The sequence below is a fragment of the Sylvia atricapilla genome, chromosome 3, assembly GCF_009819655.1.
Source record: "Sylvia atricapilla isolate bSylAtr1 chromosome 3, bSylAtr1.pri, whole genome shotgun sequence".
NCBI classification, from domain to species: Eukaryota; Metazoa; Chordata; class Aves; order Passeriformes; family Sylviidae; genus Sylvia; species Sylvia atricapilla.
In genome coordinates, this window is record NC_089142.1 from 24,115,008 (window position 1) to 24,129,148 (window position 14,141).

At 35.8% G+C, this 14,141-nt stretch overlaps 1 protein-coding gene across 1 annotated transcript in view; it reads left to right on the forward strand.

Moving 5' to 3' along the window:
* The window catches only part of HCRTR2 (hypocretin receptor 2), a 32,266-nt gene extending 19,237 nt beyond the window's left edge, over window positions 1–13,029 (forward strand). The window contains exons 4-8 of the mRNA XM_066314304.1: window positions 3,753–3,868; window positions 8,530–8,750; window positions 10,167–10,288; window positions 11,401–11,601; window positions 12,836–13,029. Of these exons, the coding sequence (XP_066170401.1) occupies window positions 3,753–3,868; window positions 8,530–8,750; window positions 10,167–10,288; window positions 11,401–11,601; window positions 12,836–13,029 (854 nt within the window). The remainder of the gene's footprint in view (window positions 1–3,752; window positions 3,869–8,529; window positions 8,751–10,166; window positions 10,289–11,400; window positions 11,602–12,835) is intronic.
* Window positions 13,030–14,141: the final 1,112 nt, after the last annotated feature.

Consider the following 14,141-nt stretch of genomic DNA (forward strand, 5'->3'; position numbering starts at 1 on the left):
TGGCCACAATTCTATAATAGACTGTAATTGCTGGGCTGAATTTAATGATAAAGTGCCAAAATAAAAGAAATGTATATTAAAATGAGTTCACCATGTGTCCAACTCAGCTAAGTACATTGTCTTAGAGCTATTCAAGAAGAGAGTGTTAGCCAAAGTGCATTAGCCAAGCCCTTTGCAAATGATAAAAAGAATATGGAGATAATCCTTTCCCAAAACTGCGTGGTTGAATGGAAACAAAGGGAAGACTTTGTTTTCCATTCCCTCTTAGACTACTCATACAATAGTACAAAATCACATTGTCTTAATTCTGGAAAACAAATAGCTGGAAATTGCATTATTACAACAAGCTTTATACATCCTGTTTATCAAAGTATTCAGAATTTAATGAAAAGCTCCTGGGATATTTTAATGCAGAAGGAGGTTGGAATATTTCTAACACTAAAATTATGCTGAGTTTTATTGTAAGTTGATAACTCAAGCACAATATATTAGGTTTCAAGATGTTATTTTAGTATGAGCTAGCCATAAGTAATCTGACATAGGAACTTAGTTTGAAAGAACAGCATTATGTGTTAATTTTTTTGCCATGGGCAACCACTTCCTAACATCCCTAATTATTAAGCTTTATTTTAAAAATATTAAAGTGCATTAGAAATGCACTTTTTGTTGCATTGCTTCTCTATGTTGTCCACTCCAAAACCTCATAGGTATCTTCCTGAGACTTGGGAACCTGGGAACTCTACTGATGCTCAACAAACTTGATAGTTCTGGTTTTCCCTATTCTTAAGAAAGCTGTCTGGACTACCAATTTTTTAAAGCACTATGGCTGAAGGGACTAATTCATTTGCTAGACATAGCAAAACATTTTGAGTCTGTTTATTTCAGTTCGATTACATAAGTAAATATATACATGTATGTATATATGTATTTACACAAATATAGTAAAATATTGGCACAAATCCAGTTTCAGTCTACAAATTTCAGTCTGTGAATGGAAGACCATGTGGAGAGAGACACTTTAGAAATTTTTAATACATGTTTAATAACCCCTGCAATAGACAGATGAAAGCTTGTTTTAACATACTGATCCTTTATCAGGTGGGGTAATTGCAGTGTATGAATGAAGCTGAGTAGGAATGCTGATCTGAATCCCGTCCAACTCCTATGACCACCTGTTTGCCTTATGTTTTATCTCTCTTCTCAATAGAAAAGCAGCCAGAGACATGAGAGTCATTGTTTCGCTCTTAAAGAGGTGATTACTTTAGTTAAGAACAATCTCCCCCTGTCCTGATGTCCATTATGTGACCATAGAAGGCAAGGACACTTTTCTCATCCTCTGCTTGGCAGTAGGAGTTTCAGCCATCCCAGTCAGGCAGGACCATAGACTGATTGATGTTTCCATTCAGGGAGCCTGGAACTGAGTTGATAAATGAATAGTATCCTTAGCCAGCCCTCCTCCTTCTTGCTGCTGTGATTGTCAAACAGCTTTAAAGCTTTTTTTTGGCTTGAGAAGCTAAGCAGAGTCATGCTTCTTAGGGAAAAGTTTTGCAAAGGGCTTTGCCCTGGGTGGAGGAGGGACAGGTTTCCTTTGATGTTTAGCAGCTGGCACTTTCCAGGTGGCTAAACTTCAAAGGCAAGTGTTAGGATCTTCCTACAACCTGGTCCTCAGTTCTTTGTAGATAGCTAGGCTCATTTAATGTTTCACTTTACTTGGAATGCTAAATTGGAAGTAATAAACTCCAGATGGCCTTTTAAATATGTACCGTCCTTCTACCTGAAAGGGGCCCGGCTGCCAGCAGAGCATTGATGAGGCAGGTGGCACCTCCTCCTGAGCAGAAAGAATGTACTTTCAGTTCTGACCTCCTGTGATCCCAGTAAGTCACGTTACTCCAGTTTCTCCTTAATCTCTCCACCTGAGAGGCATGCATGTCAGTACTTCCCTGGCTAGCAGGACTGCTGTGAGGCTGCGTTTTCTGGAATGCAAAAGCAAATTTGAGATCATCAATCAACATATAATCTCAGGTTAATGCCAATTATAAAAAACCTTACCCAAGTGGCCTGGCTCCCCCAGGGACATTGACAAGAGTTAGTAGCTGCAGATGTTAGTTAGGAGTTGGTAAACTGGTTAGCTACAGGATCTTAGAGTAGGTAAAGGGTCAAATGCTACTCATCTGAATTTTTCAAACACTGAGCCATCAAAGCTATCAAATGTCAGTGGCAGCATCTCTATTACTTTTGCTGGGAATAAAGATTGGCTGGATTTTTCTGTAGCAGGTTTCTGTCTCCTTGATAGAGAAAGTTTTCTGACTGGTGAACCAGCTGACACTTTCAGGTCCAATGACAAGTATGAGATTACTCTAGTCTGCATTTGAGAGTGAATTTACATGATGATGTTCTCCTGCCTGCTGTGAGAGTTGTGGGGCAAGTCTTTGCATATCTTTGTCTGAACAAGCTCTGAGACTCTCCTGACGTACTCTTCTTTTATAGGGTCCACAGTCTCAGTCACTTTAACAGGCAGAAAATAATTTTGATGCACCAAAGTTTTGATCTCCTGCAACTTTCTTTTTCTCTTCTTTTCTCTCTTTTTTCTTTTTCTTTTTCATTTTTTTTATTTTTTTTTATTTTAATTAAAACATCAATCAATACAGAATTTCACTTGCAGATCTTATCATCCTGAAACATTTGGAAATTCTGGAAATTAGCATCAACTTTCCTTCTTTTTTCCAAAATGCAATGCTTAGGATTACCTTGCAATTTAACTGTTCATAGGGGTGCAGTTTTTCTTCTGCTATGTGTTGTTACTCTCCAAAATGTTCGTTCCTTTTCTGAGGCCATCCATAGATGTTGTTGCAATTAATACCAACAACTGGTAATAGCAAACTACATTTAGTGTTACAAAAGAGCAGAAAAATATTCAGGAACTGCACATTCTGGTATAAACTAGTGATGGAGCTTAAGATGCAATATTTTTAAAACTCGGTACACTCAGCACTTTCAAGATGTTTCCTCTAAGCAAATAACATTCATAAGTTGTCTTTTGAAAAAAGGTGCATGGAAAACTAGAACACAGCAATACCAAATTCATTATTGTTAAAGCTGAGTCAAAAACCATCTCAGAGATTTCCTAGGTTTAACGCACTTTAATTAATTGATTCTATTTTTTCAATTTAATCATAATAATTAATTACTGAGTCTTAATCAAAAATATTCTGCCACCAAAAAGTGATTTATGAAATGTCTGTGTCTCTTCCCGTAAGTGTCCTGTGCGCTGTAGTTTACAGTTGCAGTCTTTATAGGTGAGGGACTGTGCAGTTTACTCAGGGATACATAGGAGCCCTTGCAGAATTAAAACTAAAAACAGCTACACAACCTTTCAATATGTCAAGGCTGAGGTACCTTGGATGGTTACTTACCTATTTTTAGATAGCAAAAATTTTCACTTTTAGTTAAAATTTAGTTTTAAGATAACAGAATTAATCCATCACTAAAACTTCTGAAGACTCCGTATGTAAAGTAATAATATGATAAAAAATCTGTAATGTGATACAGGAAATCTTTGAGATAAAAAGCATGTTTCTAATAGAATGTATCTAGAAGTGATTAAAAAAGCAATCTTGACCATAATATTAATTGGTGTATCTTCCTATTATGTTGAAAAATATATGCATATCTATATGAATAATTTTTCTGAAGGTGATTCTTGAATGTATGTATATTTAAATGCACCTTTCCTGTTTGAATTCTCTTTCCAGCTGAGGTTTACCCCAAAATGTATCACACGTGCTTTTTTCTGGTGACATACATGGCACCACTGTGTCTTATGGTGTTGGCCTATTTGCAAATATTCCGAAAGCTGTGGTGTCGCCAGGTAAGTCATGTAGCACTGACTCTCTTCCCTTGCTCTTGCAACTTTGTTGGGTTGTAGATTCCCATGTACAACCTCTTTGTTTATAAACTCCATGTTGTCTCTTAGGACTTTGACTTTTACATCCATGCTTGGTGTATTTACACCCATACAGCCAGCTTGGATAGGCATTGAGATGTATTGAAAAATGAAGGCAGTCAGGAAGTAAACCACTCTCTTGTGCTTGTGAAGGGCTTTCTCTTAGAAAGAAAGCAAAAGGTAACAGAAAAATTGATTATAGGTAGAAGAATGATCTTCCTCACTGTGTCTGAAATACTTAACAAAATAACTTAGGTGGCCTTATTTATACTGCTAAAATCTCCTGTAGCAGTCAAAATTTAAGACTGAACTTCTCATTTTGTTAGTTTTAGTTTTATTTTTCTTACTCAGGTTGATGGCAGGTCCAATCTGAACAAAATGTAAACTAGGAGGTCCAACTATCACTACTGGGAGACTGGAATTGCCTGCTGTGAAGCTGGCTGTTATCAATAACACTTGATGTGAATTGATGACAAATAATTCACACAATTTCTAATGTGAATTTTTTCCCAAGCTTCAAATAAAATAAAAAAAAAAGGAAAGAAAACAAAACTACTAAACAAACGAAACAAAAAAACCACCAAGCAGACAGACGGAGAACATTTGAATTTGGGTGGAATAAAAGGTGCAGGTTTTTTTCAGGAATGTTTAAAAATTATTTTCTGTGTATGAACTGTAATTTGTCATGCAGCAGTTTATGGTGCTCTCTTCTGTCTTCTGCTTTGTCCAGGATTTTTCTATAACTGTAGTCCACCAGCAGCTGCCCTGTCATTCTGTAAAGGATAATAAACTCATCCTGATGAAAAAATAATGCAAGATATTCCCTCTCAAGTGGCTCTAACAATGGTTCATATTTCCATCAACATAAGGGTGTGAATAATTTCTCTCTCACCAGCATGTTTGATACTATCCAATTTTGAGGATGTCCTAGACAGGGGATAATACCTGTTACATTGGGGATATTTTTCATGGAGTTCAAATTGATTCATCAAAGAAATCACAAATAAACTTTAGATTTCTAAATATACATATGATAAAATTAAAAATAAAATCTTATAGTGACAGAATATATCTCTCGCAAGTAACTCATATACAGGAAATACCAAGTCCACTTTCAGGCCTTTTGTTATCATCCATAAGTCATAACAGCAATTATTGTCACTTCTAATCAGATTAGGTTAAACTAGAATTACTCTTTTTTCATGCTTGTCAGCTTTAAATTATTATTTTTGCTTTTAATTTCTTAGGTTGAAAAGATTAAATAAGAAGATAGCTTGTAGGAAAAAAAAATTAACCTTTACAGTTTCAGGGGACTCTTCTCCAAAATAAGAGATTTCTTACTTAGTTTTGTTATCAAGTTCAGTCTAGACATATGCTCTGCCTTGCTGAATCTGTCCTGTACCACCCAATGTCTTTATCATCATAATCCTTCTCAACCTTCTCCTCTATACCTTCTTTACACTCTGCCTATCCTCTCAAGCTCTTAATTAATGAAGCTAATGGAAAGCAGTTGAAATTGCTGGCTCAGATGCAGAGCAGGAGTTGAATGACTGGAAACCAACCTTTTTTTTTTTTTTTTTTTTTTTGGAGGTTTTCCCTCCCTGCACTCCCCAGTTGTTTTAGCTGGTCTATTTGTTTTTCACGTTTCTTCTCTCTATTCATCTTGCACTCTGACAAGGTCAGAATGATCCTTTATTTTTCAATGGCAAAAAGAGAAATCCTACTACAGGCTCAGTGCTATCAGTGGTGCCAAATTACAGCTGTCTCTCTGCCTGGCATAGATGATAACACTATGTATAAGAGGCTGCACTAAGTGAAATTAAAACTGCACATGTATTATCAACTGTGACTAGGCTGCAGGCATCAGGCACTTTTCTAAGTGCAGCAGGTGTGCTGTAATCAGTCATGTAGCACAAGTGAATGCAGTGCTCTAAATGTATTCTTTGGTAACAGTTTCAATTAAAAAAATCATGCTGTTTACCAGAAATTCTGTTAAATGTGGTGATTTTATTGTAAGGTGCAATGAGCCTTTCAGATCTACATGACAGAAGAAGCACAAATGGTAGATGCTTTCTATGCCCTGCGTTTTTTCTAAAGGTTCTTTTTTGAAATATAATGTGTTGAGCATTCAAATTTTCAGATGAAAAATAGAAGATTGATTTACAAGTTGTTGTTACTGTACCTTGTGTAATAGCTCTTAACATTTCTGATTGTATAAATCAAGCAGATCTTTGAATTAATGATTCACCTTTATAAGTACAAGAACAATTATGCAAAAAATATTAAAAATTTTGAGTAATTTATTTTAATTATTACCAAGGAAGTAGTGATTAGAAGTTTATGTTCTTGGTGTATTTTAAGTAGATTAAAAACAGCTTCTGAACAAATAGAACTGAATGGATTTATGATTATAGTGTTGATACCAAATTTTTAATATCAAGTTCCAAGTATGCTTCAATTTTCTGATGTCCAAATGCATTGACACTAAAGGCCATTTGTATTAATAATTAGGAACTCTACCCATTTTCTTTTTGGTAGTTGAAATATACCCTTCCAATCTTTGCAAGTTGATACTACATTTAAGAGATTTTCTTTGGTTATAAACCCCTTGAAAACTATCTGAGGGGATAGAGAAAAGGTGCATAAGAAAGTAACTCTGAATTTTAGTACTTGTTTATTCACAGCTGATAGGCTTTCCGTAAAACATTGAAATTGCACAAATGCTTAAAAATTATCTCTATGACTGATTCATTACCAACAAGCAAATACATGCATTATGCTACCATGTGTACTATTGTCTGTACTTGTACATGTATGTGTACATACATGATCATAGAAACATATGTCTTGAAAAAGACCCTTAAGGTCATTGAATCCAACCATAGTCCTAACACTGCCAAGTCCACCACTAAACCATGTTCCTAAGTGTCACATCTACTTATCTTTTAAATATCTCCAGAAGGGGTGACTCAATCACTTGCCTATTTTAAGGCTTGACAACCCTTTCTGTGAAGAATTTTTTCCTTATATCCAATCTAAGCCTCCCCCAACTTAACTTGAAACCATTTCCTCTCATTCTATCACTTCTCTGCTACACCCCACAGCCAAGTAGGGTAAATGCCTTTGCAATAGGACAAATGTGCATTTGTGAGGCTGGTAAGTGCTGATTTCAGCTCTGTGAGTGGGAACCCACAGTAGAAGTGCAAGGCACTCAGTTGTTTTAAATCCACGGATACATTAGTAAATATTAGAATTTATCCCCAGTTTTGCTTCATAGATTTCCTGCTCATTGCATGGCAACTTTGCCAAAATGTTCCAATAGTTGTAAATCATGTTTGGTGGTGCACATAAATGCTGAACTAAGAGCTTGTCTGTGCAACGAAGTTATTCACAAACAACCCCCTCCTCCTTCCCCCTCACAAACAGATAAATAAACAGACCAAAACAAAAAACAACCAAAAAACCACACAAAGCCCCACCAAAACCCCAACACAGCAGGTTCTCTAGAACAATTATTTTCTAGAACAATTTCTAGAACACAAAAGAATGTTTTTAGCTTACTTTTATCTTTCTTAAATAAATATACAAAAAATTCATCATTTTCTGGTCAGTTTGTCTTGATAAGCCTTATTTTAAAAAAAAGTTACAATAGACAATGCGAACTTTCCAGATACTTTTGAAGTTGAAATATTTCACATGAGATTAGTCAACCTACACACAATTGTACTACACATAAATAAAACTGTACTTCTAGCCAAAAGGTTTTCCCACTGTATGACATTGAAAATATTATAAATGTAATTGTAATAGAACTCTCTGAGAAAGTCCTTGACATCTATATTCTTTCACATTTTGCTGCAGGCAGGAAGTAATTTAGAAATGAAGCAAAATTGTTTTACTTGGCTTGTCTTATGTCAGGGCACAGAAAACAAAACCCAATTTTTTTAATAGCATGGTCCTACATATTGTCATTGCAACATTTTTGACTAATCCAATTCTTCCTGTGTCTTGGCACTCTTCCATGATTTCCCTCAGTTTTGAAGAACTTTGCAGAGAAATCCACACTTCAGCTGTGATTATTTCTTTAGCTGCTTCACTGTCATCTAGGTTGCATGTATGGAACTTTTATAGCACTTAAGCTATGCAGGCTTTAAATCTTTGTTTTTCAGTACTGAAAAACTGTTTAGTGTCTTATATTAGCAGCATATTAATGGGAAAACCTACTGTGCAATACAACAAAACTTTTAATGTAGAACTTTATAGCAAGGTAATTGCAGCACTAGGGGTGGTAATTTTGATAGTCTGAAGACACAAGCAAGTCAAGGTATGTGGGAAGTAAAGAAAATTTGAGGACATCAATTGATATCTGCATATAAAACATAATTTTTTTTATGCAGTCTCTCCAGTGTGTCTGAAATTCAGTTTGTTTCCCACAGCTGCATTAATTAATTTAATTTAAAAATCTTTTTTATCCCTGTGAGCTTATATTGTGTATGTCAAGGTGTCTATTTTTCTTGTTATATCTACAGACAAAATCAGGTTTTAAAAAATGTTTTTCAAAATGCCCCTTCTTTTGTCTGCCTTAGATCCCAGGAACTTCTTCTGTTGTTCAGAAGAAATGGAAGCCTCAGCAGCCCTCAGCACAGCCCCGAGGGCTGGGACAATCAACAAAGTCAAAGATTAGTGCTGTGGCAGCTGAAATAAAACAGATTCGTGCAAGAAGGAAAACAGCACGTATGCTAATGGTTGTCCTTCTGGTTTTTGCACTTTGCTATCTACCAATTAGCATCCTCAATGTCTTGAAAAGGTAAAGTTTATCCCAAAATATAAACACTTGGTAAAGCTTTCTGTCTAAAACAATCCTCTGTTACAAGATTCCTTTTATTCTGGCAGATACTTTTGAAGGATAAGTTTATTTATTGCATGATAAAGAAATGGAAAATAAGCATACATTTGCAAGAAAATATTATATACATATATATATATATATATATATATATATATATATATATATATATATATATATATATATATAAAACACCTATCCATAGTACTTAAACTAGTGGCCAGACAGTGGAACTCATATTAAAAAGTTCTTCATAAAAATGATCCAACTTATCTCCTCATTAAATCTCATCATTTTCATGGGATTACAGCTTGTTTGCTGTAAATGCCCCCATGGAGGTGCAGTCACCTAAAGCAGCAGCTGAAGGTTAGCAGCAGAGTGTAGTGTTGTGGCTTGGCTCCGAGAACTATGAAATTCTGAGTTCAAAACTAAGCTACTCATGTACAATTTTGAGACCCTTACCTAACCCTTCAGTTGGTCCTATGAAGCTGTATTTTAATTTTTTCATCTTTTTCTCTCTGTGCATTTCATATGTAATTGTGTACACTCTTGGCTTTTGTACAGTGCCTGACAGACTGAGGCTCTGGTAAAGTTACACCTCGTGAGCCCTCTGAAATACCAACAAATAATGGCATATAGCAGAAGATTTGTATATTCTAAAAAATAATGAGCATGTTATCGGTGCTTTTTTAATTAGAATGTTACTGGAACACTTTAGTTTTAAGGGGTAGTTTCAAGGTCTAAGCACATCCCACTTAATTCTGGCCCTTTCCTGAGGCCTAATTTAAATACTTTTCATTCTCAAGTCCCTTTATAGGAAATGTAGAGAGAAAACTGTTTACAGAAGATGGTTCAGGCCACCTACAATCTGAAACAGAGGAAATACACAGGCTGCCTCAACAACAATAGCAGAGTAGGCCCAGAGTTAGATTTTCATTTAAATGGCAGAAGTAATGTGTAAAGAGTCTGGGAAATGCAGATTTCCCTGAAGGATAGAAGCTGCTATGGTAGCCTCAGTTTTGGGGTCAGTTCAATGCCTTTTCATTTCCAGAGATATTTGGAGAGTAGAGAGTGTGTTGGAGAGTGGGCCTAGAGCCAGGAAGCTCAGTGGCATGACTACATCAAAAGCAACCTTTGCTGTGTTTTTTGGCTAATTGGACACCAGATGACTTTAGTTACTTGGCAGAAAAGTTGTGCATCTTCACCATAGTGAAGTCTCAGTTGTGCTAAGTCACCAAGACAGGAGCACTGCTGAATCAGCCTTTCTGTGGTACTGCAAATAGGTCATCAGAGATAAAATTGGCCTACAAGTTTTAAAATCTTTTAAAATTAATTTTGATTTTGCCATCTTTCAGGTTTGCTTTTCTCTTTCTGTAGGGTTTTTGGGATGTTTAATCATGCTGACGACAGAGAAAGTGTATACGCCTGGTTCACATTCTCACACTGGCTTGTGTATGCAAACAGTGCAGCCAATCCTATTATTTATAACTTCCTCAGTGGTAAGTTACACTTACCTAGAATTCAAGTTTAATGTATAATTTGAATGTAATGAGCCATAGCAAAAATTAATGACTGTGTAATTTCAGCTCATCTCTTCCAGTGGGAGCTGGATGCTCTTCCTAGAAGTTGCCTGAAGTATCCCATTACCTTCAGGCTACCATAAGTAATCTAGAGTGTGCCAGGGCCTGAGGCCAAGTGCTAGAATGTGACTGTCGTGACATTATTCTGTTAAAGAAATTCCTGGCATGACTTTGATCTGAAACAATTACCATTCCTCTAAACACTCTAAATGCTCTCTGGCATGTAGCACAGTCCAGGGGCTGTCCGCAGCTGGCATGTTATATTCAAGTGTTGGGATTTGGAGGTTGTGAGTCTTCAATAGTATTTACATGACCAAACTGTGCCAAGCAGGGTCAGCTTCAAAGAACGAGCCACGATGCTGTTTACTTACTAGGACAGATTTGTCTTAGTCTGTGTATGTGTTATTTGGCTTGGAGAGCAGAATCAGGACCCGAACTGGTAGTATTGCAGCTAAATACAGGGAGGCAAAACTCTATTGATCCTCGCTACATATTGGCCCACTGTAGTTATTTTGTGGTGTGTAGTATGAGAATGATCTGAACAATTTCCCAAAAGCACGGGACTGTCAAACGTTGTGAATCTTCTATTAAAATCTGTTAATGATAAAACACAAATTAGCTATGCTCTCCCATTTCACATATCAAGTAAGCATTCAGTCGTTCAAGACTATATTTGCTAATTTTTATTTTTTTTTGTTACACATGTAATTAATCAGTAGACTATCTATAGTAGACTATCTATCTATCAGTAGACTATCTATTTCATTAATCATTCTAGTTTGTCCATTCTGTCTAGCCAAGAATAATTCAGTTTTCACATCACACTTCACAGGTCTTCTTAGAAAGGTTGTCTTTTTTCTGTCTTTCTCCAAGATGATTAAGCTGTGATTTTCTACTTCTGCCTTAGAAGAGCATCTGGGTGGTTCGCATTAATTTTACTGTAGATAACTCCTTTATATCCGAATCTATAAAGTTTGATGAAATGCGGTTTATAGTACAATCTTTTCATGAGTCATTTTTGTGGTTGACAGGGAAATTTAGAGAAGAATTTAAAGCAGCATTTTCCTGTTGCATCTTTGGCATTCGCAGCCACCATGACGAGCGGTTCACCAGAGGTCGTGCCAGTACAGAAAGTCGGAAATCCTTGACCACCCAGATCAGCAATTTTGATAACGTTTCAAAACTTTCAGAACACGTTGTACTGACCAACATAAACACAATTCCATCAAATGGTACTGCATCTGTTACCCACTGTTAGTATGCTGGTCCCTGTGCCTTTTGATCCCTCAGAAGTAAATTCTAATTGTGCATCCATCAATTTTGGGATCTGAGCACAAGGAGAGGAGGGTGTTTAAAATTAAGAACTGACTGTAAGAACAGAAAATTAAAATAAATATTTTATAGAATATGCCATAACTTTGATTATATAATGAGGAAAGAAAATTTCATCACACTTATTTCAAGATATGGAGGGAGTAAAGCAGTCATATATTTATACAAATATTTTCTTTGGATACCCACTTCTTTTAGACTCCTAAGTAAAGAAAGAACAAGTACCTGAAAGTATGAAAATTATTTGCCCTATCATTGGACTGTGTTTATGAAAAGCTGTATTCTAATCTGATCTAATTATCTGAAGTTGTGGTATATTTTATAACAAATATTTTAACCAAAATTGGGTGTAGAGATTGAACTACCACAATGTCCTTTCCTATTTCAAATTACCTTCTTAGCATGCATTTTGATGTGAGTTAGGCTGATCAAATAAGAAATTCATATTAATTTATTTCCCAAAATTTTCTGTTCTTTTTCATGTTAGGTAGGCTATTGCACGTGTTCAGAAACAGCTGGGAAGCCACTTTTCACTTAATGTAGAAGGAATGGGGTTTTTCACCAGAATTCAGTACTAATGCCATTCCTTCATGTACAGCATAAGCAAAGTTATAAATATGAAACCGATATGGCAGTGTGGCTGTAAATTACATTTGACCCTTTGTTTCTCATTTATCATCATTCTCTTCTCTCTACCCTCTGCTCATGGCAGGGGAGTTAGGCTAGATGGTCTTTAAATGTCTCTTCAAACCCAAACTATCAATGATTCCATGACTGACTTGTAAACAGGAAGCTGTGGTGCTCTCCTGGTCAGAGAGGCATCTGGATAAGGAACACAGGGCAATTTACTAAATAGTGCATATTAATAAGTAATAGAACACATAAAAATGTTGAGAAGGAAAAGAAAAAAAAATATTTATGCATCAGAAATGCAGAAACACCCTTAGTCTTCAGCCAAGAAACTTTCACTTAAAATATCCAAATGCAATTTGCAACATTTTCTGGAAGACCACTTTATTAATAGATTATCACCTGCATAATGTTGACGCAGAGATAATCAGTAATCAGAGATTGAGTTAGCAGCCACCTGATACAAGCAATGAAATGATCTTATAATCTTTATTTTATCTACAGATATCCCAGCTATGCTCAGCCCATTGAAGTCAGCGGAACTGCATCTCCACATACCTGGGATGAACGTGACTTCAAATATAGATGAAGCCATGAGGGTTTCTGCAGAAGACACTGTCAAAACAGAGAATGCAGAGTGGGATGAATTTGTCCCTAGCATAACTAAACTTACTTCTATGGAGTTACAGCAAGGATGATTTTGTCTCAACACACTACAACTGCCAGAGAGTGTCACATGCTTTTAGCTGTGGTACAGACTAAACTGGACAAAGGGATTCCTTCAAAATAACTGCCTATCCTCTTTCTTCTCAGTCTTACAGAAACCTACTTACCTCAGTATGAGCTAAAGAACACGTCTTTACAATTCTTTTTAAAGATTGTATTGTACCATACTTTGTACATATTGTAGATATTTATTTTTATATATTTTAGATGCTGTGAAATGTTCTAAAATGCATCATATAAAGAAATCTAAGTATTTGAAAGAAGGCTCAAACATCATTTATTTATATCCTCTTTCTATAAATGATTGACTTGTACAAGGAATGCTTACTTATGCACTAGTGATATTCTGGCATTACTTTACACTTCTTTTTCTGCAAATCCACTTGTACTAAGTTCTGTGTTTATTATGGAACTTTCTCTTCAGACTGATTTGGGGAGAGTCCACATTACTTTTCTAAGTACAGACATGGTTCTAAGATATGAATCCAAAATGCTGAAAGTGGCATGTTTTCATAAGATTACACTTAAACAGCCTTTTTTCTTTTATTTCAGATTTGAGTGCCTAAAAAGTAACCATTTAAATAAAACTTATGTGATGCTCAAAGGTGCTATAGGCTCAAATTTCCTACTCAGGCAAGAGGTTAAAGAATGAAGATGGTGCATCACTGGAGACTTAACCTTCTAAAAGAATGTGGTTTATTGGTTAGAAAAAGGATAATTATCAAAAACTGAGATACAATTTCCCTGTGGCACTATTTTTGTGTTTCAGTCCAGATTTTTCGTAAGAAATGGTAAGATGAGAGGGAGGACTTTTTTTTCATTTAAAAGGATTTGTCATAGAAGGAAGACAGTCTCGTGTATTCAAATGTTTCTATAAAGCCAATATAGAAAATCATATCAAATTGACCAGGTGTTATTTGATTACCTTTTGTAAATATTTTTCTAGGTTTTCCTTTGACTTAATGTCATGCAATGTGCTACCTATCATGGCAACTATAGTTTTATGAAGTGCTCAATCCCTTTATGCTTTTGCCTTCCCCGACAGCTGTTTTACTTGACACTGTTGCAATTTCTCCTAGTTTAC